Below are 27,919 nucleotides of genomic sequence, written 5' to 3'. Positions count from 1 at the left end.
AAAGATCAAAATGATAACCTTGATCTTTGAAATTGGAACCTACATACTGATTTGAATACTAATTAAAGCAACAGGCCTACCATCCACATTGTATAAAGGAAAAGTAACAAAGTTTGCTAATGCTAATATCACAAGGATAGAAATCCTGTTACTTTGATATATTCCGTACTCCTCATTCTAGGATTGCAACTCTGAAAATTGTCCAGTGATTTCAATACAATGTATACAATTCTTTGTACTTACCTTAAGCTTGGAAAAGCCAAAGTTTGTTGCTTAGGTTCAAGACTATGTTAAGGAGAAAAACCTTATGGAACAACTCTCCATTTATTCCTCTCTCAAGGCAAAACAATTTCATGAGCTATTTGTAAGTTGAATAAACTGGAGACAAGTGGATGCTGAACATGAATGCTCAGCAAAAAAAAAGCAGAAGCTAAGCCCCAATACACTTTGCAACAAATAAGTTATATATTAACAGTTCTATATTTAAGATATAATAAGAAATACTTCAAATTAGTGTTTTATTTAGAACAGAGTACCACAGTGCAGTGTATATTTTTTTTCCTTTTTTTTTTTAGTAGTTGGCACATCAGCTTCTGTGGCTATAATGCACCTCCCAAGGTTTTTGCATTTTACTGTGATTCAAGCCCAAGGTGGGATTCGAACCTGCGACCTTTGGGTTGCCAGGCAGGCACTTTACCCACTCAGCTAGCCCAGCCAGCAGTGTATCTTGTAATTTTAATTTAATTTTTTTGGTCATAATTATGTTTAAGACTAGAGATCATAAAGATAGCATCATGATTCGCAATGATGTGACTAGGTGAAAATTACTTGAGGAAAAAGTACAAATGACATTTTGATGGATAATATTAAATTTTGAGGTAAGAGAAAGGGTTAATGCCCACCCATAATATGAATTAAACCAGGTACTCATAGGATCAGCTCAAATACTAAAACTTATACCAATCTGGTCTATAAGGTAGATTACAATAATCCCCTGTTCATCAAAAAGGTGGTTATTTTTTTGTTTCTCTTAGAGTTAACTCTTCCTCTTGGATGATTCAACTCTTAGAAAAACCAGACCAATACTACAATCAGGAGAAAACCAGCAAGTAGTGTCACTCACATGGCTTTTACCCTATACCAATGTTATAGAAGAGTGGACCTAGTGAGTGACCCTGAACTACAAGTTTGTTTTTATCCCAAATATAATACTAGGACAGGTGGAATAGAAACAAGCTATTTTTGTTATTTTTTATATGGAGAAAAAATAATTGATATTGAAGACATAATTTTAAACAAGTTTCACTGTATTTTTTGTCTGAAGTTTATCCAACATTTTATAATCAGTATTCATTAATTCTGGTATATTGATGTCTTGATTAATTACAAATGTACTCAAACTTGTAATTGACAGTGTTAATCTTAACATATTTATTTTTTTGGGGGAAGTTCAACAACCACTTACAACCAAAATGTTTTGAGTTTAATTTTAAAAATTAAACTAATCAACAAGAATGCTTTTCCACTGCTTATTTGCATAATTCAATATTGTATAAAAACTGCCAACACTGCAAAAAATAAATAAAAACGGACATCCTCTAATTATATCACTTTATGAAAGAAAGTTCACACTCAATTTACAAACCACTCCTGAGTAATATAAAGTGTGCCTAAATTAGTAAACTACTTTATGGTAAGTGCAGTGTGTACAGGAAAACCATATATTACAGAAGAGAAGAGGGAAATATGTTTTAATTATAAAGCATAAATACCAGTCTGGTATAATATGATAGCAATAAAAGTGATAAAGGGAATGATTTAATGATTTGGTTCTTCATTCTGATACTATACTGCATGCAAAGGACAAGTATTTAATAACAGAAATCTTGCTGCTAAGAAGTTGGCGAAGGGTTTATTACCCGATCACCTCACTAGAACCACCTCATGGTTCTAATGCAAAGACAGAAACTGAAACCAAAACTAAAGCTGAATTACATCATACAATCCTCGAGGCCTCTGGAGATAGTAATAGAAGCAGCAGTAATAATAGAGGCATGTGATGCAAGATAGCAAACGTATCAGCTAATGTAGCATCAGAGAGAGAAAAAAAAAACTTCACCATTCCATCTAAAAATTTCTCCAGTTCCTCCTTCAATTTATTTAAGCTATCAACTTCAACAACAGACTGAAGTTTATTCCAGCAATTAACCACCCACTGGCTAGGCTAAAGGCAAATTTCCACACATCTATTCTACAACTGTCTTTCCTCTATTTGAATTTATGTCCCTTCAAGGTTCGTAATCTGAGCAAGCAGAAGAATCCCATCAGAATCACAGTGTGCTCAACCCATTCAAGGCCTTATACAGATGACCTTAATCAGATGACCTCGCAGGTACCTACTCTCCAGCTGCTGCAATTTGCAGAACTTAAGCTTTTCTTGGTAAGAGGATCCCTTCGTTCCCCTCACCAATCTTGTGCCACTTCTCTGTACACACACAAGCAGCTCTGCATCCTTATTAAAATGAGGCCTCCAGACCTGTATGCAGTACTCAAGGCGTGGCCTGCCCATTGCCTTATACAAAGGGATAATTACCTCCTTTTCCCTACTAGCAAAATTCGTGTATATCATTGACAATACCCCATGACCTGCTCTGGCAGCCTGTCTGCACTGCTCAGAAAACTTCATATCTGACTGAACAATCACTCCCAGGTCTTTTTCCTTTACTACCACCCTAAGCGTAGTCCCACACAGTTGGCACATTCCTCTGGGTGTACTTCTACCCGTATGCAGTACTTTGCATTTGTCAATGTTAAACTTCAGTTGCCATTTCTCAGTAGCAGTAGCACACTGCCATTACTGTCATTTACAACGGTAATGGCAGCAATGGCATTTACAACACTGCCAACCTTTGTATCATCTGCAAACTTCAACACAAAGCCTTATATACCTTCATCGATATCATTGATAAATATACAAAACAACAGTGGGCCCAACAACAAACCCTGTGGGATTCCACTAATAACATTAGTCCACATACAGCAGCATTCATTGATTAACACTGTCTTCTCCCACTCAACCACTCTTTTATCCATTGTAGCAACTTACCCTTAATACCATAATGCTCCAATTTGTACAGCAATCTTCCATGTGCAATGGTGTCAAAAGCTTTCCTGAAATCCAAGAATATGATATCAAAATTATTTTTGGCACCTAGTTCCTTTGTAATCAAATCATAGTATCCAATCAAATTTGTCGGACAAGACTTTCCCTTAAACCCATGCTGTGTCTGAATTATTGCCGCAGTCTTGTCTAGGTGATCCTGCAATGCATCTTTAAACAGTGATTCCATTATTTTACCTGGAACATAAGTTAAACTAACTGGTCTGTAATTACTCGTGTCACCCTTAGATCCCTTTGTGAATTGGGGATACATTTGCATGTCTTCAGTCCGTGGGGACTTCCTCTCTGTTCAAGGATGCTCTTATAATTATGGCTAAGGGTTTGCTTAGCACTGTTGCATTCTCCTTTAATATAACTGGATAGATCTCATCAACCCCAGGTGCCTTTCTTATGTTTAACTTTGATAATTTCTCCTCCAGTGGTGATTATGTCTTTATGTAAATCCCACATCAGTACACTGTGATCACTGCCACCTAGTGGTTCCTTTATCTGAAAATTCTTAATATGCGAATAATCACTTCTGATAACCAGATCAAGAGTTATCAGAAGTGATTCTCTGATGCATGCTGCTGCTGCAGGAAACAATCATCCAATAAATCCACAAAAGTCTTGCCAGTGTGCGAGTGAACACCCCACAATCCACAAGTTCCAGTCAATATCTGGGAAGTTACAATCCCCCATTATAAGACATTCTGATTTACTGGCCCACTATTTCTCTGTACAATTGTTCGTTGTACTCATTAGAGTCATTAGGCCTATAACACATTCCTACTCTTATTTTTGATTTCCCAGTGCTTAGGTCACACCAAACTGACTCAATATTGCACTGTCCATCTATGTCAACTGGATGCGCTTCCTTTGATTTTATGTTTTTGCTTCATTAACAACATAACCCCTCCAGATCAACCAGACTAACTGAAAAACAGGAACAGAGCTATCAGTATCATAAAGTTCCCAGACTGCTGCAATAAAAAGTTTTTATCTTTGTTCAAAGTGATCACTACCTGACTGAATTCTGTTGGCATCCATAGAGATAATGTTCAGTTCAGTGTTAAATTTTCTTTGTGTCCTCAACATCCTGAAATCTCTTTTCTCTGAGGGAAATTTTCACCTGGGGAAAGAGAAAGGCCACTGCTGCTAGTTCAGAAGTTGGGGGAGGGGGGGGATTTATGATCTGTAAAATGCCATGTTTCATCAGAAATATCTTCACAACAAGTGAAGAATGGTTAGGGAAGTATTGTTGTGCAACAACAACCAAAGGTCTTTCTCTCAGAATAGTGGCCTCACCCAGGAAATGTGTTTCAATAGTCTTTAAAGCACCTGCACATCAAACACAGTGTTGCCTCTCACCCCTTTAGGTACAGATTCCTTGTGAATCATACTGTTTGTCTAAAAATATAACCAGCATTATCTTGAACCTGGACATCTGTAAACAAAACTTTTTGGCCCTTGGTGACGATTTTGAAATCCACTGCATGCTCTGACACTTGATCTCTGGGTAACACTAAAACCTCAAACACTCATCACAAGTGACAATACAGTTGAGGAAATTAGGATTGTCTTGACAAGTCTGGACAGAGCCTTCACAGAATAACATTCTTTGTTGTCTGTTCATCTGTGAGGCACAAACTTTGCACAGACCTTCCTTTCCCTAAATCATCAAGCAGAATTTGATTAATTGTCTCCTTCATATCCACCTCATCAGCCATCATTCTGAGGGTCAAACAACAATCTCTTGCCACAATTTCCTGAACCTTTGAACTCAGTCCTCATTTCAAGAGGTTGACAGATGGCCACTTCTTTGTTCATCACAAACATCCTCACCTGTCTTTAAACTACTCCTACTATATAAACACCCTGGTAAGGCTTAATGTTTCATCACCATAAAACACTTTAACATTTCATACTTTTCTGTTGCAGGTTTTTCCTTTTTAAAGCAAAATTTGATATTCATTCATTATTCATTGCAAAATCATGACACACACCATTAATGCTTCTAATGAAACTGGTTTTTACTTCCATCAAGATGGTGATCTTGATGGAAAGAAGTTTGACTATAGCAAACCACTTCTGTTTATTTTCAAACTCATCGAACATGACCTCACTGGCACCGGTCCAGGAACTTTATTGCCAACTCATTCACTCAGCATGATGCTGAATTTCTCTTTTTCACTGTTTATGCTTAGACCTCTAAATTTAAGAAGCCTTAAATAGATGCACTGATGTGTTTTTCTTACTCCTTTAAATTGTCACAACTGTGACAATTTAAAGGAGTAAAACAATTTAATATTGCCCTTCAATTCTCACTGCAAATAAATGACCTGCAATAGTTAGTTCATTGGTGCTATGAATAATCTCAAATTTCATGTTGCAAGAATGATGCAAAAATTGTGACCTTGAAATGGTAATTTCTGCCTCATCCATGATATCTTCAAGATCCTCTTAGATTAAAATAGAGAAATAGCAACTCTAATATAGTCAAAAACTGATTTAGCATGGTTTCTTCAACATCTCCATTCTCGCTTATTGGGGGAAAAGATGGTATTTAGTGATACTGAAAACAACCTCAGGAAAGCTTTTGATACTGTTGCACATGGAAGACTGCTGTAAAATTGGAGAGATATGGCATTAAGGGTAAGTTGCTACAATGGATAAAAGGATGGTTGAGTGGGAGACGACAGAGAGTGGTAATCAATGGACAAATGTTATTAGTGGAGATCCCCCAGGGTTCAGTGTTGGGCCAGTTGTTGTTTTGTATATTTATCAATGATATTGATGAAGGTATATCAGGTTTAATTTCCAAGTTTGCAGATGATACAAAGGTTGGCAGGGTTGTTAACGACAGTATACTACTCCAACTGGATCTAGATAAGTTGGGAAAATGGGCTGAGAAGTAGCAACTGAAGTTTAACATTGACAAATGCAAAATACTGCATATGGGTAGCAATAACTGAAGATTTGTTTGTTTGTTGGTTTTTAGGAGCATTAGCAACTAAGGCCATATTGCTCCGGGATATGCGGTGGTCATTCCTTGACCTTTCCGCATCCTTCGTATTTGGTGGTGACGGGCTCGAACCCCGGTCTAATCAAGAAGCGTGTGCTGCGCACTGCTGCTCCTTCCCACCTGGCTACGGAGGCGCCAATAACTGAAGAGAAACATACCATGTGGTACTACACTCAGGGAAATGGAAAGTGAAAAAGATCTGGGGTAATTGTGCAGTCAAATATGAAGTTCGCTCAGCAGTGTAGATGGGCTGCCAGCAGGTCATGGAGTCTTGTCAATGATATATAGGAATTTTGCTAGCAGGGATAGAGAGGTGATTATCCCGTTATACAAGGCAAAGGTCAGACCACACCTAGGGTACTGTGTACAGGTCTGGAGGTCTCATTTTAGGAAGGATGTAGAGTTGCTAGAACGAGTACAAAGAAGGGCAATAAGATTGGTGAGGGGAACAAAGGAGTGCTCTTACCAAGAAAGGCTTAAGTTCTGCAAATTGCAGCGCCTGGAGAGTAGGCACCTGCGAGGTGTATAAGGCCTTGAATGTGTTGAGCAAGCTGAATGCTGATGGCATTCTTCCTTTTGCTCAGACTAAGAATCTGAAGGGGCACAGTTTCAAATTGAAGAAAGATAGTTTTAGAACAGATGTGTGGAAATTTGGCTTTATCCAGCAGGTAGTTGATTGGTGGAACAGGCTTCCATCTTTTGTTGTGGAAGCTAATAGCCTAAATAAATTTAAAGCTGAGCTGGACAGGCATTTTGAATGACTGAAGGAGTGAAATGGGAGGAGTTTTTTTTTTTTTTTTTTTTTTGGCTGATGCTACATAAGCTTGCTTTCTTGCATTGTATGCCTCTACTAATGCTAACCTCTATTCTACTATTGATCCTTTTCTGGTTTTAACAGAAGTACAGCACAATAAGCATTATTACTTTCTTTTTCAACCTGAGCCACAAAATGTCAAAGTGATCCATTTCTGACTACCTGTATTTGCATAGGATGCATATAAATTATCAGGCAACAGAGATGCCTATGGTAGATCTAAGATGGTCTGTAATAAAGTCACAAAGGAGGTTAAACAAGCGAAGGCAGATTATGAGAAATCTTTGGCAAAGGATGCTAAGAAAAACAGCAAGGACTTCTTCACTTATATAAACTCTAAAGGAAAGGGATGAATCAGATTGGTTCACTTGATATCAATGGTTCGACAATCCATAATTCTGCTCAGGTAGCTGACAAGCTGAATGAGTATTTTTCATTTACACATGAGTATTTTTCATTTACACATGAGGAATTCTTTAGGAAAGTGGATGACAGAAGCTAATTAAACTGCAACAGGGAGCTTAATGATTTTGTAATAACTGAGAGCAAAGTGGAGGAAAAATTACTGAAGTTAAACATAAAGAAGGCACCTAGAATGGGATCTATCCAATTATATATTAAAATTTGTTTGTTTGTTATTTAGTTTTTAGGAGCATTAGCAACTAAGGCCATATTGCTCCGTGGATATGCGGCGGTCATTCCCTGACCTTTCTGCATTCTCCATATTTGGTGGTCACGGGCTCGAACCTCGGTCTAATCAAGAAGCGTGTGCTATGCACTGCTGCTCCTGCCCACCTGGCTGCGGAGACGCCTATATATTAAAGGAGGCAGCAAAGGAAGTAAGCAAACTCTTAGCCATAATTATGAGAGCATCCTTGGACTCAGGGAAGTCCCCATGGACAGGAGATGTGCAAATGTATTTGCAATTCACAAAGGGGGGATTAAAGGGTGACATGAGTCATTACAGACCTGTTAGTTTTAACTTCTGTTACGGGGAAAATAATGGAGTCACTTAAAAGAAGCATTGCCGGATCATCTATACAAGGCTGCAGTAATAATTCAGACACAGCATGGATTTAAGGGAAAGTCTTGTCTGACAAATTTCACTGGATACTATGATATGGTTACAAAGGAACTGGATCCAAAAAAAAATATATTTTGATATCATATACTTGGATTTCAGGAAAGCTTCTCACACTGTTGCACATGGAAGATTACTGTACAAACTGGAGCAGTATGGTATTAAGGGACAGTTGCTACAATGGATAAAAGGGTGGTTGAGTGGGAGAAGACAGTGGTAATCTGGGTTCAGTGTTGGACCCACTGTTGTTTTGTATATTTATCAATGATACTGATGAAGGTATATCGGGCTTAATGTCCAAGTACGTAGATGATACAAAGGTTGGCAGGGTTATTAATAACAGTGTGCTACTGCAACAGGATCAAGATAATTTGGGTTGGTGGGCCGAGAAGTGGCAACTAAAATTTAATATTGACAAATGCAAAGTACTGCATATGGGTAGAAGTAACCCCAAAGAAACGTACCAACTGTGTGATACTACACTTCGGGTGGTAAAAAATGAAAGACCTGGGAGTAATTGTGTAGTCAGATATGATGTTTTTGAGCAGTGCAGACAAGTAGCCAGAGCAGGTCATGGGGTATTGTCAATGATATACAGGAATTTTGCTAGTAGGGAAAAGATGATTATCACTTTGTATAAAGCAATAGTGATGCCACGCCTTGAGTACTGCGTACATGTCTCGAGGCCACATTTCAGGAAGGATGTAGAGTTGCTTGAATGTGTACAGAGAAGGGCAACAAGATTAGTGAGGGGAAATGACAGGTTACTATTACCAAGAAAGGCTTAAGTTCTGCAAACTGCAGCATCTGGAGACTAGGCACTTACGAGGTGATAGGACTGAGGTGTATAAGGCTTTCAATGGGTTGAGCATGTTGAATTCTGATGGGAATCTTCCACTTGCTCAGATTACAAACCTGAAGGGGCATAATTACAAATTGAGGAAAGACAGTTGTAGAATAGATGTGCGGAAATTTGCCTTTATCCAGCAGGTTGTTGATTGCTGGAACAAACTCCCATCTGTCGGAAGCTGATAGCTTAAATAAATTCAAGGAGAAAATGGACAAACTTTTAGAGGGAATGGATGTGTTAATGGGCTTTTTTTTTGGTTGATGCTACATAAGTTTGCTTTCTTACGTCACATGCCTCTGCTACTACTCTTTCCATTTCAAACATTCAAATCTCTATATAAAATCCTTATTCTAGACTATGAAATAATTACAACTGGCTAACACAGCACAGCAACATTTTTTAAAGCAAAGTTAAGAAAATATCAGATTACGTCTTTTTATCACAAACAGGGACAGATAACTTGAATGTAACCAGCAAATTAAATTAGAATTTCATTTTTGAATTTACTTAAATTATAATTAACTGTATAATACATGATCTTTCACAGTTTTAGTTCATGTCCCTTTACATAATTGATTACAAATATAGAATCTCTCACAAGCAATGCAAACCTACCTTTTCTGAATTTCCCATTAAAAGCATTTTAATAATGCTATTATAAGAAAATTCATTATGTGAAATACTTAAAAATAATAATTTAGAATTCGAGGAATTAAAGAACACTTTACTACATAGTGGTAAAAATATTTAACACTTCATGTACAACATAACTGAAAAACAGTGAAAAATATGGACTTGTTAGACCAGTGTGAATGTTTGTATAGCTATTTGTCTTCCACTTCAACAAGCTACTTCTGATTTCAGCATAACATAAACAAGTATCAAAGGCAGATATTGCTGGAATATCAGAGATGTGGTGTCACACAGATATAAGGAATGCAAAACTGGAATCTGGGGAATACAATGTGTATAGGAAGGATAGACAGGATAGGAAAGGAGGAGGGGTTATGCTATTAGTTAAGAAACACAAAATCCAAGGAAGTGCAGCCAGTCGAAATGGGTGGACAGTGCAGTGTCGAGTCAGTTTGGTGTGACATAAGCATTGGAAGATCAAAATAGAGGACTGTGTTATAAGCCTAATGACTCTGATGAGTATAATAAAAAAAAAACTGTACAGGGAAATAGAGTGGGCCAGCAAATCAGAGAGTCTTATAATGGGAGATTTTAATTTCCCGGATACTGACTGGAATTTGTGGATTGGCCACTCACACACTAGCAAGGCTTTTTTGGATTTATTGGATGATTGTTTTCTACATCAGCATGTTCGGGAGTCAACTAGAGGGAGTAATACCCTTGATGTGATTATCAATAGTGATTCTTCATGCATCAAGAATCTGCAGATAAAGGAACAACTAGGTGACAGTGATCACAGTGTGCTGAAGTGAGATTTGCTCAAAGGAGTAGCTACCATCTAGAGCAGGGGTGGGCAACTTTTTTCGTCAGCGGGCCGAATGACATTTTCGCATCATGATGCAGGCCGGAATAGATTGAACGATTTAATAAAAAAATCAGAACCTAAAAAAATGTTATATTACTTGAATTACCAAATTATTAATGTATTTTTTAAAAAAAATCTGAATGTCCAATTATCATTGAAAATGCGGCATTCGGCATCAATTTTTCTTTTTTTTTTTTAATTGACTCATTTTATGGGTTATAAATTATATTAAATTAAAAATTGTAATAATTAGAAAAGTCATAAAACATAAAATATCTCGCACCAATATTATTTTTTTCAATAAGAAGTCAAACCCAAAGGAACTTCGATCGATGCTACAATAATAATTAGGAAATAACTCTTTGATGCTGCGTAGAATCACTTGGTTACTGTTGTACTGGCCGCGATTCCCGATTGAACCGAATTAAGCCGAACGTTTACGGCGAGTGTAGTCAGGTATGGATTTTCTATATTTATGCATTTACCGAGGGGGCCGGATTCAACATCGTTGTGGGCCGGATGTGGCCCGCGGGCCGGCTGTTGCCCACCCCTGATCTAGAGTAAAGGAAAGGGTTTTTGCTTTTGTAAAGGCAACTACGTTGGTCCGAGCCAGTATTTAAATTCTATACAGTGGGACCAACTGATGATGTTACCAACAGCAAATTCAAAATGGAAAGCATTCAAAGAATTTATCTCAGAAGCTACTAGGCTTTACATACCAACTAAGAAATATTGTTCAAAGTTTAGGCCTAAATGGATGTCAGATGAACTAATGAGACATGTGGCAGAGAATAAAAATGCATGGGATACATATAAATTAATGGGTGACATGGAAGCCTATGATAGATATAAGTTGCTCTGTAACGAAGTCACAAAGGAGATTAGGCAGGCAAAGGCAGATTATGAGAAATCTTTGGCAAAGGATGCAACGAAAAACAGAAAAGAGTTCTCTACCTATGTAAACTCTAGAAGGAAAGGGAAGAATCAGATTGGTCCACTGGATATTGACGGTTCAACTGTTGATGATAATGCTCAGGTGGCTAACAAACTAAATGAGCATTTTGCATCTACATTCACGCATGCGGAGTTATTCAGGGAGGGGAATGCCAGAGGTGAATTAAACTCTGGCAGTGAGCTAGATGATTTTGTAATAACTGAGAGGAAAGAGGAGGAGAAATTGTTGAAGATAAACATAAAAAAGGCACCCAGGGTGGATGGGATCTATCCAGTTATATTAAAGGAGGCAGCAAAAGAAGTAAACAAACCCTTAGCCATAATTATGAGTGCTTCCTTTGACTCAGGGGAGGTACTGGAGATGCACAAATGTGACCCCAATTCACAAAGGAGGATCAAAGGGCGACACAAGTAATTATGGACCTGTTAGTTTAACTTCTGTTCCCGGAAAATTAATGAAGGCGCTGGTTAAAGAAGCACTGCAGGATATCTAGATAATACTTCAGTTATAGCTCGAACACAGCATGGTTTTGTTAAGGGGAAGTTTTGTCCGACCAATTTGATTGGATACTATGATGTGGTCACAAAGGAATTGGATGCAGGGAATAACTTTGATATCATATATTTGGATCTTAGAAAGGCTTTTGATACTGTTGCACATGGAAGACTGCTGCACAAATTGGAGCAGTGTGGCACTGGAGGCAAATTGCTGCTATGGATAAAGGGATGGTTGAGTGGGAGAAGATAGAGTGGTAATCAATGGACACCACTCCTCATTGACTAATGTTATTAGTGGAGTTCCCCAGGGTTTAGTGTTGGGTCCATTTTTGTTTTCTGTATTTATAAATGATATTGATGATGGTATATCACCCTTAATGTCCAAGTTTGCAGATGATATGAAGGTTGGCAGGGTTGTTAAGGACACTAATGACAGTACGCTGTTGCAATAGGATGTAGAAAAGTTGAGCAGATGGGCTGAGAGGTGGCAAATGAAGTTTAACATTGAAAAATGTAAAGTACTACATATGGGAAGCAGTAACCCCAGAGTAACGTATCAACTGTGGTACTACACTGACAGTGGTAGAGAATGAATAGGATCTGGGGGTAACTGTGCAGGCATATATGAAGAGTAGCTCATGGTGTCTTGTCAATGGTATACAGGAATTTTTCTAGCAGGGATAAGGCAGTGATTATCCTCTTGTATAAGGCAATGGTCAGGCCACACCTTGGGTACTGTATACAGGTCTGGAGGCCTCATTTCAAGAAGGATGTAGAGCTTTTGGAACAAGTACAGAGAAGGGCAACAAGATTAGTGAATGGAACGAAGGGTTGCTCTTAAGAAGAAAGGCTTAAGTTTTGCAGATTACAGTGTCTAGAAACTAGGCACCTGTGAGGTGATCTGATTGAGGTGTAGAAAGCCTTGAATGGTTTGAGCATGCTCAATGCTGATGGGTTTCTTCCTATTGGTCAGAATAATCACCTGAGAGGAATTCAAATTGAGGAAAGACAGTTGTAGGGTAGATGTTTGCCTTTAGCAAGCGGGTAGTTGATTGGTGTAACTGACTTCCATCTTTTGTTGTGGAAGCTGATAGCCTAAATAAATTTAAGGCTGAGCTGGACAGGTATTTGAAACAAATGGAAGGGTGAAATGGGGTGGTTTTTTTTTTTTGTCTGATGCTGCATAAGCTTGCTTTCTTGCATCGTATGCCTCTAATGCTAATTCTAAGTATGTTTCTCATCTGTTGGTTAAAGAGGCGGCTACAGAAGTTAGTTATCCTGTCATCTCTATTTTTATAGTTAATGCAAAGTGGTTTCTTGTTTTGATTATTATTTATCTGTTCATTCATTTTTTTTTATCTGACAAAACATTAACATGTGCAAGTTTGATTTTCATGCACTTAATAGTTTTTCTGATCCAAAAAAATAGAAGTGATCTATAGTTTCATGTTTATATTTTTTATGCTTGCAACTTTTCCCCCTACATTTTGAGCATAATTAAAGTTTTGTTGCATAGAAAATAAACTGCAAATAAAAAAAAAAATTTTTTTTTTTTTTTTTTTTTTTTTTTAGATTTTCAAATTTTTCATTTAAAAAAAAACAAAATCACATAAGTATTGCAATCTGTAAGTAATATATGAAGCATCTGGCATCATTGGTCTACTTCAAAGATAAATAAAAAAAAAAGTTTTCTTGTAACAAAAAACTAATTTGAACAACTGTCAGGTGCAATGTGATTATGTGCACACTATGACCAGGGGTTCAAATCACTGCTGGTCTGGATGTTTTACTACCTATCCAGTGAGGTGTTTCATTCTTCTAATTGTCTACCTGCATATAACTGTGTCCTTTGCTGATCATATTACAAAAAACTAAGTTTGTTTATTAAAACCAGTTTTTAAATTAAATGACAATATCCCATCTACTAAATGAAGCATGAATAGTGGAAATTCATTGCAATACAATTTACAAAATAAAACAGTGCTCTATTAGGAGCTAATAAAAAAAAACAATGCTAAAGATTGTTTTAAGAATTTATTTTTCTTCATAAAATCTTTTCAAAACATAAAATCTTCGAAAATGAAGTTCTTCCAAAATCTTTTAATCCAAGCACTCTTCCCACATTGAAACTGTAGTAATTTCGGCTGTTCTATTTGCTTTCCAACTGCACACATTTTACGAATATATCAAGAATCACTGTACTGACTTCAGATTTAAAAAAAGTACTATGAACCTTATTTTAAAGTTGCCATATGAGAAAATACTGAAAATTAAGATATAGAGAATCAGTTCATGTCAGTAATTACTAAAAAGCAGCATTCTTTACCAAACCAAGAGGAAAGCATTTCAACTTACTGAGTATCGGATGCATATAAATTACATGCGACAGAGATGATTAAATGATAACTAGATGAAAGATAAATATCATTTCCTTGTAACAATAACAAAAGAATGAAAAATGTGTCTAAATTGAGGAAGCTGTTTTTTTAAAAAAAATTTAATTCTAAGCCAGAAGCTCTACAGGAGTACAAAGTTTTAAATTGCAATCTAGAAAAAAAGTACATAATTATGAAGAAAAAAGTTGCTGTTTTGTAGATTTCTGGCACGACTACTTGAGCTGGTGTTGCAAAGTAGCACCAGGAGAGAAAAATGCATAGGATGATCACAGAAAATAAAAATCCACTGAACAATTATGAACTATCAGAGAACAAAGTCCTACAGTAAATACAAATTAGTCTGTAATCAAATCAAGTTATTCAGCAGGGGTTAGAAATGGTATGGCAGATTGAGAAGTCTGGCTAAGAGCTCAAAAAAAAAAAAAAAAAAAAAAGGAACTTGATTCTTGTGTTAATACTAAAAGGAAAGGGATGAACCATACTGGTCCACCAGATATGAGTGACATAACTACTGATGATCCTGAAGAGGTTGCTAGCAAATGATATTTTGTAATGTGCATAGATGAAGATATGGATATATCAGATGTCATTCTACTAATGACTAGGAATTACATTTTTTTCTGGTAACTGAAAACAAAAAACTGGAAGAGAATTTGCTGCAGTTACATATGAAGAAAGGACCTGACTAATAGAATCTATCCAATTATATTGAGAAGCAGCAAACGAGGCAATCAAATCTTTACTTTAATAATGATGAGAGCATCTTTGATTTTAGAGAAAGCTCCTATAGATTAGAGATGTGCAAATATCTCTCCTATTCACAAGTGTGGTCCAAAGAATGAGTAATTACAAACTGAAAATTTGACTTGTGTGCCAGAGAAAATAATGGAGTCAACAGTAAAGAAGTAATGCAAGACCTTGAAGACCTTGACAGGAACAGAACAATATTGCAATCACAGCATAGATGCATTAGAGAGATCGTGCCTGATCAATCTGATAAGCTACTATGTGGTCATCAACAAGGCAATGGACAAAAATAATAAGTCTGACGTCATATACTTCACTAAAAGTTGACTAATTTACATGAACAGTACCAAATTGCTGTGAAAAGTGGAGTAACATGGCATTATGAACAAGTTACTATGATTAAAGGGACAGTTAAGTGGTAGGAGACAGAGTGGTTATAAATGGTCACTGCCCATTCATGTACTAATGGTAAATTGGGGATAGGGATACTATAGGGGTTAGCATTGTGCTCCTTACTATTTTTAATATTTATTAATAATAAAATTGATATAGGCATTTAAAATCTGAGTTTGCTAATAATACAAAGATGAGAGGGTGGTTAATGATTTTAAAATCAGGATATACTACTTCTTGAAGATCGGCTATAAAATGGCAATTGAGGTAACCAATAAATGCAAGGCACTGCATTTGGGTAACAGTAATCCTAGAATAGCACATACTGTTTGGGCAGTACCAAATTAAAGACAACTGATTTGGGGGGGGGGGGTCATGTCACAGGTATAACTGTACAATCTTATGAAGTTCTCTGAGCATAAACAAGCTGCTAGAACAGCTTGTGGTGTTCTGATAATAAACTTTGCCAGCAAGTCAAACGTATGATTATCCTATTGTGTAAAATAAAAGTTGGACCACATACTAAATGTAGGATTGGAAATCTTGTTTTAGGAAGGACATAAACCTCCTTGGAAAGAATGCAGAAAATGCAACAAGATTAGTAGGAGAAACAAAAGAATATTCTAAGAAAGACTGAGGTTTTATTAATTGCAATGTCAGAAAACTAGGAATCTGTATGGTTAAGACCTTGCATTAGAAGTGAGTAAACTAATATTTGATGGCATATTTTAATTGAAAAAGAATAGTTGCAAATAGGAGTGCATAAATTTCCTTAAGCAAGAGGGTAATGGATTGTTGAAATAAACTGACTTAGTGTTGTACAAGTGAGTAATATGAATAAATTTAAAGAATGACTGGACAATTTGCAATGACCAACAAGGTTAAACTTTTTTTTTTTTTTTATCTACTTAACCTGGCAAAGGTGGCATGTTTTCACCACCACTGCCAGGTTTAGTGGAAAAATAGTTTACCCTCAAACATAACATTCCCACATTAACAAACACTTAAAAATCTGATATTTTGTCTATCTTCATAATTATAGTCAAAGCTTTTTTTCTAAAATAGTCTGAGGTTTTTTTTTTTTTTTCCCCCTCCCCAGTTTTCATACAGAAACTGCATGCAAGAATCTGGAAGGTAACAAAACCACCCCTTTGCAATTATTTGGCTTTTTCTTCAAAGCATGGTATGGTATCAGACAAGTGCTGATGCTCTGTTTATAGTTTCAAGTTACTTGGTTTGCTTCTCCCACTAGTTCAATAAGCATCTACAGTTCTGCCATAATTCTTTTTCGTTTTCATGTGACTGGAACATGACACCTGATATTCTGCAGGAAGTAAGGTACATAGCTTCAAATTGTGTCCTGCCAATCAGACCAAATTCGAAAATGATATAGCTATTCATGATCCTGTTCAGATGACTTACAAACTAAATTATTTTATATCTACATTCATGCATGAAAAACGTTTTAGGGATAGGAATACCAGAAGTACACAGAGTTATAACTCTGAGCTAAATGATTTTGTTATAACTAAGAAGGTGGAAGAGCAATCACTAAAGCTACAAGTAAATAAAGAACCTGGAGCTGATGGGATCTATCCAGTTACATTAAAAGCAGATGCAAAAGAGGTAAGCAAATCCTTGGCTATAATTATGAGGTCATACTTGTATTTGGGTGAGTTTCCTACAGATTGGAGGTGTGCAAATGAGCCTCCTTCACAAAGGAGGGTGGGATCAAAGGTTAACATGAGTAATTAAAGACCTGCAAGCATTACTTCCATTACTGGGAAAATAATGAAGTCATTGGTTAAAAAAGTACTGCAAGATCATCTTAAGGAATGGAATTATACAAAAATCAAAAAATGGGTTTCCTAAGGGAAGAGTCTGTCTGACCAATCTTATTAGCTAATATGATGCAGTAACAAAGGAACTGGAAACAAATAACAATTTTGACATCATATATTTAGATTTCCAGTGAAGTTCTCAAAACTATTCCACACCAAAGACAGTTGTGCAAATTGGAACAGTGTGGGATTAGGGGAAAGTTGCTGATATGGATAAAGGGAGGGTTGGGTGGAGTCTGAGGGTTCAGTACTGGCTACTTACTGTTTACAGCATTTATTAAAGCTACTGATGAAAGCACATCAAGCTTACTTCTAAATTGGCAGATGATACAAAGGTTAAAAAAAATTGTAAATGACAGGAATCAACATATACTACTACTGCAAGACAGAGTTAAATTCGGGAGCTTGGCTGAGAAGTAGAAAATGTAAAATACGGCATACAGGCAACAGTACTCCCAGAATTACATAGCAATTAGGTAATGCCAAACTCCAGGTGGTGGAAAACGAAAGAGACCTAGGGATAATTGTACAGCCTGATACAAAGTTCTCCAAGGAGAGCAGGCAAACTGCTATAATAGCTCATGGGGTTCTGTGAATGATATAGAGAAATTTTGAAGGCAGGTACAAGGAGGTGATTATTGTATTATATAAGTCAATAGTTAGAACGCATCTCCAGTACTGCCTACAGGACTGGAAGCTTCATTTTCAGAAATCATCTGAATCACCTGTGCTCAACAATCAATGCAGAGAAACAAGATTCCACAAAAGAATCCAGTTCTCCAAATTGCAGTGCCTGAAAACTAGACACCTATAAGGAGACCTGAATGATATGTTTCAGGCTTTAAATGGATCAAGTGAACTTGATGATGGCATTCTAACTTTCCCAGACAATACTTGCTTTTACTGGAACATGGAGCAGCCTGGAAAGCAATGCGTAAAGAATTTTAAAGCATACTAGATGACGTCACAGAACAAGCAGATACATGGGCCGTGTGTGTGTGTGTGTGTGTGTGTGTGTGTGTGTGTGTGTGTGTGTGTGTGTGTGTGTGTGTGCGCGCGCGCATGAATACCTGCATTACCCTAATGCTAGGAGCATAGTAAATAAATGTGATGAATTTGAAGTACTGGTTACCTGATCCAGCAGATCTACATCCTTTCTAAAGTGAGACCTCCAGAACTGTATGGCTTGAGATGCAGCCTAACCATGGCCTTGTACAAAAGGATAATTACCCCCCTCATCTCTGCTAACAAAAAATCTGTATAACATTGACAAAACCCAATAAGCTCTCCTGGCAGCCCATCTGCACTGCTCAGAGAATTTCATATCTCACTGCACAATTATCCCCAGATCTTTATCATTTTTCACTTCCCTGAGTGTAGTGCCACACAATTGGTATGTTAATCTGGGATTACTGCTACCCACATGCAGTACTCTGCATTTGTCAATGTTCAACTTCAGAAAACAATTCTCAGCCTACTGACCTATTGCAGATCTTGTTTCAGTAGCTGAAACAAGATCTACGATATTGGATTACTGTTATTAACCAACCTTTGCATCATCTGCAAACTTTGATATTAAGCCTCATATACCTCCATCAATATCATTAATAAACACAGAAAACAACGACGGGCCCCATCACTGAACTCTGGAGTTCAGTGGTGCAAAATTCCATAGGCAATCTATGGAATTTTGTCACAACCACAATTAATATTAGTATACAAAGAGCAGTGCCCACTGATCACCACTATGTCTTCTCCCACTCAACTTATTTCTCCAGGAGTCTCTTATGTGCAACAGTATTAAAAGATTTCCTGAAATCCAAGTATATGATATCAAAATTATTTTTTTGCAGACAGTTCCTTTGTTACCACATCATAAGAGGATAGGCTGATAAGTTTTGTCTGTTGAATCATAACTCTTAACAACTGAGATATTTTTAAAATTCAAAAAATAAACAAATCTTCAGAATTTGTTCTATGCATATGCAATGCTAAGACTATCTAGCATAACAAAAATTTACTCAGTAGCCATTAAAATGAGTACTAGTGCAGTAGGCATGTCAATGCATTTAAAACAGTGAGCTGTTCTTGAAATCTTAACTGTGGAAAAGGTCATTCCAATTGAAAGTCAATTGGCAAATGAACTGTTTATCGCAACGAATATGACAATGACAGCACCGTGCATAGGTAAGCAAAGAAATGCAGAGAGAGAGAGAGTGAACCAGGAACAGCGGATTTAAAAATAAGCCTTGCATTGGAAGACCAATAATGGTGTCTGATGAAATACACAAAACTTGGCATGATTCAAGTGATTTTTGCATAACACAAGGCCATTCTGCAAAGCAGAGCATCTCAAAAGAAAGGGTTGGCCACATTACTGGACTTTGCAGTTATCAAAAAAATTGTGCCCCATGGGTTCCTTGAATGTTGACTGTGGAAATGAAGGCTGAAAGACTTTGGATTTGTCAGAAATTTCTGACTAGATATCACACTGAAGGGAATGAATTCCCACATGGAATTGTTACAGGAGATGAGACATGGTCCACCATTTTCATTCCAAAGAGAATGAGGCAATCTATAGAATTTGGTCACAACAATTCCCCATGACCAAAACAGTTTAAGACAAGCATCTGTCCATAAAATTATGGTTACCATGTTTTGGGATGCACATGTTCACCAAACCAATCTTCTTGAGAGGGGGGGGGAATAATCAACCCAAAGTCACAGCAGTATATTAAGACACAAATGAACATAAGGAAGATAGTTGTCCTAGTGCACAACAACACTGAACCAAACACTCCATCACAACAACACTCATCTACATACTTCTTGAAAAACACACAAAGCATTGGAAAACAAGTTCATTGTTCTTCCCCACTCTTCCTACAGCCTGATCTTGCACCTTGCAATTTCCACTTTTTTCCAATCAGAACTTGAAAGGCAACATTATGAATTTGACAATGCAGTGAAAGTACCAGTGAAGCAATTGATCAGAATCAGAAATCCACTATTCCTCATTGATGGAGGGGAAGGGGGAAGATTTTATGTTGGGAGAAGAATATTGCAGATTATATTGAAATATATATATAAACTGAAAGAGGACGTTATGGAAATTCGTTTTAATTTTTTTATATATATCTCAATTTTTTACTGAGTTATGAGTGAGCATGCAAATCTTATCAGCCCACCCAATGATATCCAATCAGATTGGTCAGAAAAGATCACCCCTTCAGAAATCTATACTGTGACTGCAGCATAACTGCATTCCTGTCTAGCTGGTCATAAATTACTTCTTTAATGAGCGACTCCATTATTTCCCTGAAACAGAAGTTAAGATAACAGATTTAATTATTCACGTCACCTCTTAAAGCCCCTTTGTGAATTGGGAATACATTTGCACATCTCTAGGCCATAGGTACCTCACCTGAATCCAAAGATGCTCTGATAATTATCAATGAGATTTTGCTTACCTCCTTTTTTCCTTCCTTAATATAACTGGATAGATCCCACCCACTACAGGCACTTTTTTTTTTTTTTTATGTTAAGTTTCAACAATTTCTCTTCCACTTCCTTCTCAGTTATTACAAACCCATTTAGCTCCCTATTAGATTGATGAACTACTGGCATTCACTTCCCTAAAAAACACCTCATGCATGATGTAGAGGTAAAATACATATTTTGTTTGTCAGCAAATTGAGCAGGATTGTCAACAGTTAAACATCAATATCAAGTGGACCAATGTTATTCCAACCCTTCCTTCTGCTGTTAATATAAGTAAACAGTAGAAGGTTTGATGCTTGTTCTTGGCTCTTTGCCAAAGGCTTCTCATTATCTAACTTAGCTTCCCTAACCTCCTTTGTGACTTGATTACAGAGTAGTTTATATCTACCATAGGCTTCTGAATTACCTGAAAATTTATATGCACCCATGCATATAAATTATCAGGTGATTCAGACGCCTGATTCAAAAGAGAAGAAAATGGATCCCTTGCATATATTTTTCTATGCACAAGTCTCATCAGTTCATCTCACATCCATTTAGGTCTAATTCTGGAAAGGTATTTCTTAGTTGGTATTTAAAGCCTAGTAGCTTCTACAGTACAATGTATACAGGAAGGACAGACTGGACCAGAGGAGCAGGGGGTATGCTCTTAGATTTTTTTTTTTAAATGAAAACCCCAAACACGAAAGGTATCAAAACCTATAGTACTTAGTACCGTGCATGGGTTGAAGGAGAAGTATGGGGATGCCGGAAACTTTGTCTAGAGACTAAACATGGGTTTCACCACTTCAAGCCTCCAATAAGCAAAGTGGTGGTATTTCACCGGTTGATGAAAGTCATCTACCACCTTGGATATGAAGAATATTAAATCTAAGGCAGTACATCCAGTCAACATGGGTGACCTGTGCAATGTTGATTTAGTTTGGTGTGACATAAGCACTGGGAAAACAAAAATGACTGTTTGTTTGTTTAGGGGTTTTATGGCACATCAGCATCTGAGACTATATTACACCAACTGGGAACACAAAAATGACAGCAGTAATGTGCAACAGGCCTAATCACTGTGATGATTACACCAAACAGCTAAACAGAGAAAGAGTGGGCCAGTAAATGAGAATGCCTTATAATGGGGGATTTTTAACTTTCCAGACGTTGACTGGAATTTGTGAGTTGGTCATTCACACATTAGTAAGACTTTTGTAGATTTATTGGATGACTGTTTCCTCCAGCAGCATGTCAGAGAGGCAACAAGAGGGAACAATACTCTTGATCTGTTTATCAGCAGCAATTTTTTAAGAATTAAAAGATCACCCCTTGAGAAATTTATATTGTGACTGCAGCATAACTGCATTCCTGTCTAGATGGTCATAAATTACTTCTTCAATGAGCGACTCCATTATTTCCCTGGAACAGAAGTTAAAATAACATATTTAATTATTCATGTCACCTCTTAAAGCCCCTCTGCAGGTAAAACATCCACTGGGAAACAGTGATCACAGCACAATAATGTGGAATTTAATTAAAGACACATCTACCATGAAGGGTGAAGGGACAGGCTTTTGCTTTGGTAAGGGTGACTACAGTGGTCTCAGTTTTTAAATTCTATGCAGTGACCTAATTGATGATGATGAAGCATTCAGGGAAGTAATCATAGCAGCTACTAAGCTTTTAAAAAACTAAGAAATACTGTTCAAGGTTTTTAGACCTAAATGAATGTCAGATGAATTGATGAGACTTGTGGCAGAGAAGAAAAATGTGTGGGATGCATATAAATTATCAGATAACACAGAAGCCTATGGTATATATGAATTAGACTGTAATCATGTCACAGAAAAGGTTAGACAAGCTAAGGCAGATTACGAGAAGTTCTGGGCAAAAAGTACAAATTACAGCAGTAAAAACCTATGCTTATATTAACGATAGAAGGAAGGAAGGAAGGGGTCAAATCATATTTGGCCACTTGATGTCAATGGGTTAACTGCTGATGACCCTGTTCAGGCTACTTACTAATTGAATGGGTATTTTGCATCTACATTCACAAATGAGGAATTCTTTATGGAAAGTGATGCCAGAAGTTATTTAAAATCTATCAGGGAGCTAAGTGATTTTGTAATCACTGAAAGGAAAGTGGAAGAGTAATTGTTGAAGCAAAACATAAAATTCTTCCTAGAGTGGATGGAATCTATCAAATTATATTAAGGGAGACAGCAAAGTAGGTAAAAAAAACCCTTAGCAATAATTGTGAGAGCATCCTTGGATTCTGAGGAGGCCCCTATGGACTAGGGATGTGCAAATATATCCCCAATTCACAAAGAGGATCAAAAGGTGACATGAGTACAGACCTCTATTTTAACATCTGTTCCAGGAAAAATAATGGAGTCATTGGTTTAAGAAGTAATGCAGGATCATCTGAACAGGAATGCAATTATACTGCAGTCACAGCATAGGTTTGTTAAGGGGTGGTCTTGTCTCTAACCAATATGACAGGTTACTATAATGCAGTGACCAAGGAACTGGACGCAAAAAATAATTTTGATATATACTTGAATTTTAGGAAGGCTTTTGATACTGTTGCACATAAGACTGCTGAATAAACTGGAAAATTGGCATTAAGGAGAAGTTAGTGATATGGATAAAGGGATGGTTGAGCGAGAGAAGTAAGAGAGTGGGTATCAATGGGCCCTAATTTTTATGAACTACTGTTATTACTGGAGCCCCCAGTTTTAGGTGCTGACTTCATTGTTATTTTCAATATTTATTAATGATATTGATGAAGGTATATCAGGCTTCATGTCTAAGTTTGGAGATGATACAAAGGTTGGCAAACTGGTTAAGGGCATTAATCATGGTGAGCACCTGCAACAAGCTTTTCAGGTGGTAGATGACTTTCATCAACCGGTGAAATACCACCACTTTGCTTATTGGAGGCTTGAAGTGGTGAAACCCATTTTTAGTCTCTAGAGCAAAGTTTTCGGCATCCCCCTCCCCCCCATACTTCTCCTTCAACCCATGCATGGTACTAAGTACTATAGGTTTTGATACCTTTCGTGTTTGGGGTTTTCATAAAAAAAAAAGCTCTAGAAAAATTATGTTGATGGGCTGAGAAGTGGCAGCTGAAGTTTACTATTGACAAATGCATAGTACTGCGTACAGATAGCAGTAATCCCAGATTAACATACCAACTGCGTGGTACTACACTCACGGAAGTGGAAAATTAAAAACTCTTCGAAGTAATTGTGCAGTCAGGCTGCCAAGATAGTTCATGCAGTTTTGTCAGTGATATTCAGAAACATTGCCAGCATGGATAAGGAGGTGATTATCCTCACTTCAGAAAGTGATGTAGATTTGCTGGAATGGGTGCAGAGAAGTGCAACCAGATTGGGGAAGGGAACAAAAGAGAGCTCTACCAAGAAACGCTTCAGTTCTGCAAATTGCAGTGTCTGGAGACTAGGCACCTGCAGAGCAATCTGATTGAGATATTTAAGGCCTTGAATGGAGTGAGTAAACTAAATGTTAATGGAATTCTTTTTCTTTCTGAGATTACACGAGTTGGACTAAATTCAAGTTGAGGAAAGACTCAACTATAATTAGTTCCCTAAATGCTTCCTATTTAAAATTTGTTGTTGGTAAAATCAAATAATTGCAACATAAAATTTAAAAACTGTCTGAGACCACTGCAGTCACTCTTACAAAAGCCCTTCCCTTTACCCTTGACAGTAGTCAATGTCAAGTAAATTCTACATCAGCAATTTTACTTTAACTTTTTTGGGGAAGTTTTGACAACCTACATCCATATCTTCCTATATAATGATTTCCATGTCCAAGTCATCACTGATTTCTTTTGCCTGTAAGTTCATTTTATTCTAAGAAATGGACAGTCACTAATTTCTGACTTCCCCTTCTACCTTGATTGTTTCTGCAGATATTGATATAGCAGTGGCAATGGCTTCATCTTGGCCTCAGTTTTTTTCTGAACTCAAGAATCAAGTCTAGTGAGCAAATGAGTTTTGTGCTGGTATTGTTATGTTCACTGATATTCCAGTAGAACATATCTCCATAACCTTTTGGGCATATAAAGATTGGAAATACTAGATAGTTGGACAAGCTTTTCAGTCTCTTGATACAGAATATTCCATTCTGCATCAATTCTCTCGATGCAGGATATTCAATATTTCTGAATTTCCTTTTCCTATTTTCATTGCAAATGAGAATACACAGGATATTCCCCATTACAATTAAGATCTTTGGGTTTTAAAGCTATGAGGAAAAATATGCAAAATGCTGTTTGAGAATGTTCATATTTCTGGTACTTTAAATACTAATGGGTTCAGAATGTAGATCAATGGAACTACATTCAGAACTTGAATTTAAATAACCGTCTTTATTTGAGGTAGGAGGTAATGGCATGTTAAAAGTAAGAATAAGAGTCATGGTGGGTACCACATTTTGTACCGATATGTGCTTTGCAAATTGTTATGTACTGAATTAACAAGGCAGAGACTATCTCCTCCTCCTCAGAACTTGGAGATCTCATTCTGTTATAACTCAATAGGCTGTATTAAGCATTTTATGGGGCTGTTTCTACTATTGGCAGCCCTCTAAATTAAAGGCATTCAGCAGTTATATAAAATGGAAGAAATTTTCTTGAAGTTTCAACAATGAAATCTCCAGAACACAGACGAAGGATTTGGCCTACCCTTTCAATCCTTTCTGGATAAAGAAAGATGAAATTTTCCAAATAATGTATTCCCTGCTAGAATTTATGACAAACAACAATGTCACAGTTGGCCAACTATCTGTTCTTGGCCATTTTACTGAGGTGTTATCTGTTGCCTTGAACTTGGTTAAGTTTGGGTCTTGAAGAGGATTTGTAGAAGGGAAAAAATATATATATATATATCTAACATGCCTTGAATTATCCAAAGGCCAAAGGGAAGCAGACAAGATGGAGTACCACTGACCAGCAAGCAGGCTTAACAGCTTATTAATCCTAATTGGGCCAACTCTGGACCTCCTGGCTGAATCTGGTGCTGAAGTGATGTAAAGTTGAGCTCCTCAACCACAACTCCCTTTCCCAATTGATCAATGGGTCACAGCAAACACACTTGATTCTAGCAATTGTGGTCTATAACCAGAAAGATAGAACCATCAATATTACAACTTCACTATTTGGAATTTTGTTGGATTGCTTCACACTGTCAGTCAATTGTCCTGTCTCAATCTTTCCTTGTCATGTTTCTGGCTTTTCATATTCCATTATTAATGATGATGTTTAAAAGGCTGATGTGGACACTGGATCCCACTAATGCTAACCAGAAAAGCCCAGCAGCATCAGTGGGAAGTTACCTCATCATGCACAGGTGCTCAAAATGAAGGGGGAGGTTGCGATAATAAGACATTTCTCTTCTCAACCAGAGTTACAGATAAATGATAAACAGCATTGTTGGTACTTTATTTTATTGGAGCTCAATGAAGTTTCCTCAATTTCAAATTGATGTTTTATTGTATGTACTTAAAATTGTCAATGTTTACTCATAGCAAAATGACCTTATCGCATGCTGATAACTAATCTCTGAAAATATGAAATACCCAACAATAATTATTTCTAACAACTGCTATGTCTTCTCTGCTACAAACGACTTTACAACAACCATCTGAGTGCTAAATGATTTAAAATTATTCCTTACTGCATTTAACATTTATGTTTTCCAAGTTTGCTCCTAAAATCTAATAAAAAGAATCAATAACTAACTCTCCTAGCTGAAATTGAGAAATTGATATAGTCAATATTCAGTATATAAATCACAATTAAAAATTTGTCCTACAACTTTCTGATATATGGCAAAATTAATTTAAATAGTCAACTGTTATGAAATACATATTTCTTAATTTGTATTAATAAAATTGCACTAAAAGACAAATCAAAAGATGTAAAAATAATCAAAGAATAGAATATTCAGATATTTTTTTCTGAAATAAAAATTGACAAGAATTCATAACTTACCTTATACTTTTGGTTAAAAATAAAGAGAAAAGGGTGAATATTTAATAGAAGTTTAGTTAGCAGGCATTTGCAAAAAATATAGATAAGAGTATGATGAGAAGGTCACCAACAATTCATGCATACATGCAAGGAAAAAGAAGAGTAAAAATAGAAAAACATAACATGAAGCTATCTTGGTTGACTAATTTAGTGTGAAAGTTGCATTACTCTTGATAACCACTTCAAATAGTAGTAAATGAAAATAAGCAAATCAAAATATGCATATATAAATGTTTCAAAGCATTTAAAGCCAAACGGTATTTTAAAACTTAATTTTTAGGATACTTGGATTTAAATATTCATTAAAATCCATTTAGCTTTCCCACTTGCATATGACAGTAAGCATTTCTATACCTGGGCCCTCCTGTGATGTATAGATGACAGCAGTTGAGAATTTGGAGCTGTAGGGTGTATCATGGGCTTCAGGACCTAAACGATCAATGTCTGAATTCTTGCCAGTTGGGGTCTGGGGTGGAGTAACTGCAGTTGCTGCTGGTTTGTGAAGGAACAGACAATACATCCAACATGCTCACAATCATAAAAGTTAACTAAAACCCACCATATTCACAAAGACAGAACAATTTTAGCATGTAAATTACAGATGTGCAGGTCAGGTAAAGTACTGTGGGCGGATGTGTATAAATTTCTATATTGAACTGAAAAACTGTCAGCAAGAAGATTCTTGTATGCTGGCAAACTACCAAATTAGATAATTCATATTCATAATACATCCAAAATTGTGTGGTACACTGAAATGACTACACCACTTACTAGAAAAATATATACAGTGAAAAGCAATACCACCTATGCATTAATTCTAAAAAAAACAATCAGCACATCAAATGCCATGGCATATAGAATGTTCAAAGGTTTCCCTAAAGAAGAGTAAGAAATGTAGAATATTGGTAATTAGTGCAGTGCTTTTCAACTTTCAATTTCTTTGTGATATTTTATGACTGAGTCCTACTTTATATGTTATTCAAAAGAATGTTATAATAAATTTACAAAGTTAAATTTAAAGTTAGATCAAGCAAATATGTAACCCAAGAGGTGTCTTATATCCAAAGATCATGGGCTTTATAGTGGTTTACACCCTTTGTATACCATTCAAAAAAAAA

General features: G+C 36.6%; 1 protein-coding gene across 7 annotated transcripts in view; it reads right to left on the bottom strand.

The window, feature by feature from the left end:
* Positions 1–27,919, bottom strand: part of Lasp (LIM and SH3 domain protein Lasp) — a 280,500-nt gene that overhangs the window by 94,668 nt on the left and 157,913 nt on the right. For 4 of the 7 annotated variants that reach the window (XM_090388895.1, XM_090388898.1, XM_090388899.1 and 1 more), the window contains exon 6: positions 27,156–27,293. The exons of 2 other annotated variants lie outside the window; for them this stretch is intronic. In XM_090388895.1, the coding sequence (XP_090245021.1) occupies positions 27,156–27,293 (138 nt within the window). The remainder of the gene's footprint in view (positions 1–27,155; positions 27,294–27,919) is intronic. One more of the 7 variants, XM_090388896.1, reaches the window with a different exon arrangement.

The sequence above is a fragment of the Mastigoproctus giganteus genome, chromosome 14 (assembly GCF_048544385.1).
Source record: "Mastigoproctus giganteus isolate SK-2022 chromosome 14, ASM4854438v1, whole genome shotgun sequence".
In the NCBI taxonomy this organism is placed as follows: Eukaryota; Metazoa; Arthropoda; class Arachnida; order Uropygi; family Thelyphonidae; genus Mastigoproctus; species Mastigoproctus giganteus.
Note: the sequence above shows the minus strand (reverse complement) of the source record. Positions and strands in the feature narration are given on the sequence as shown.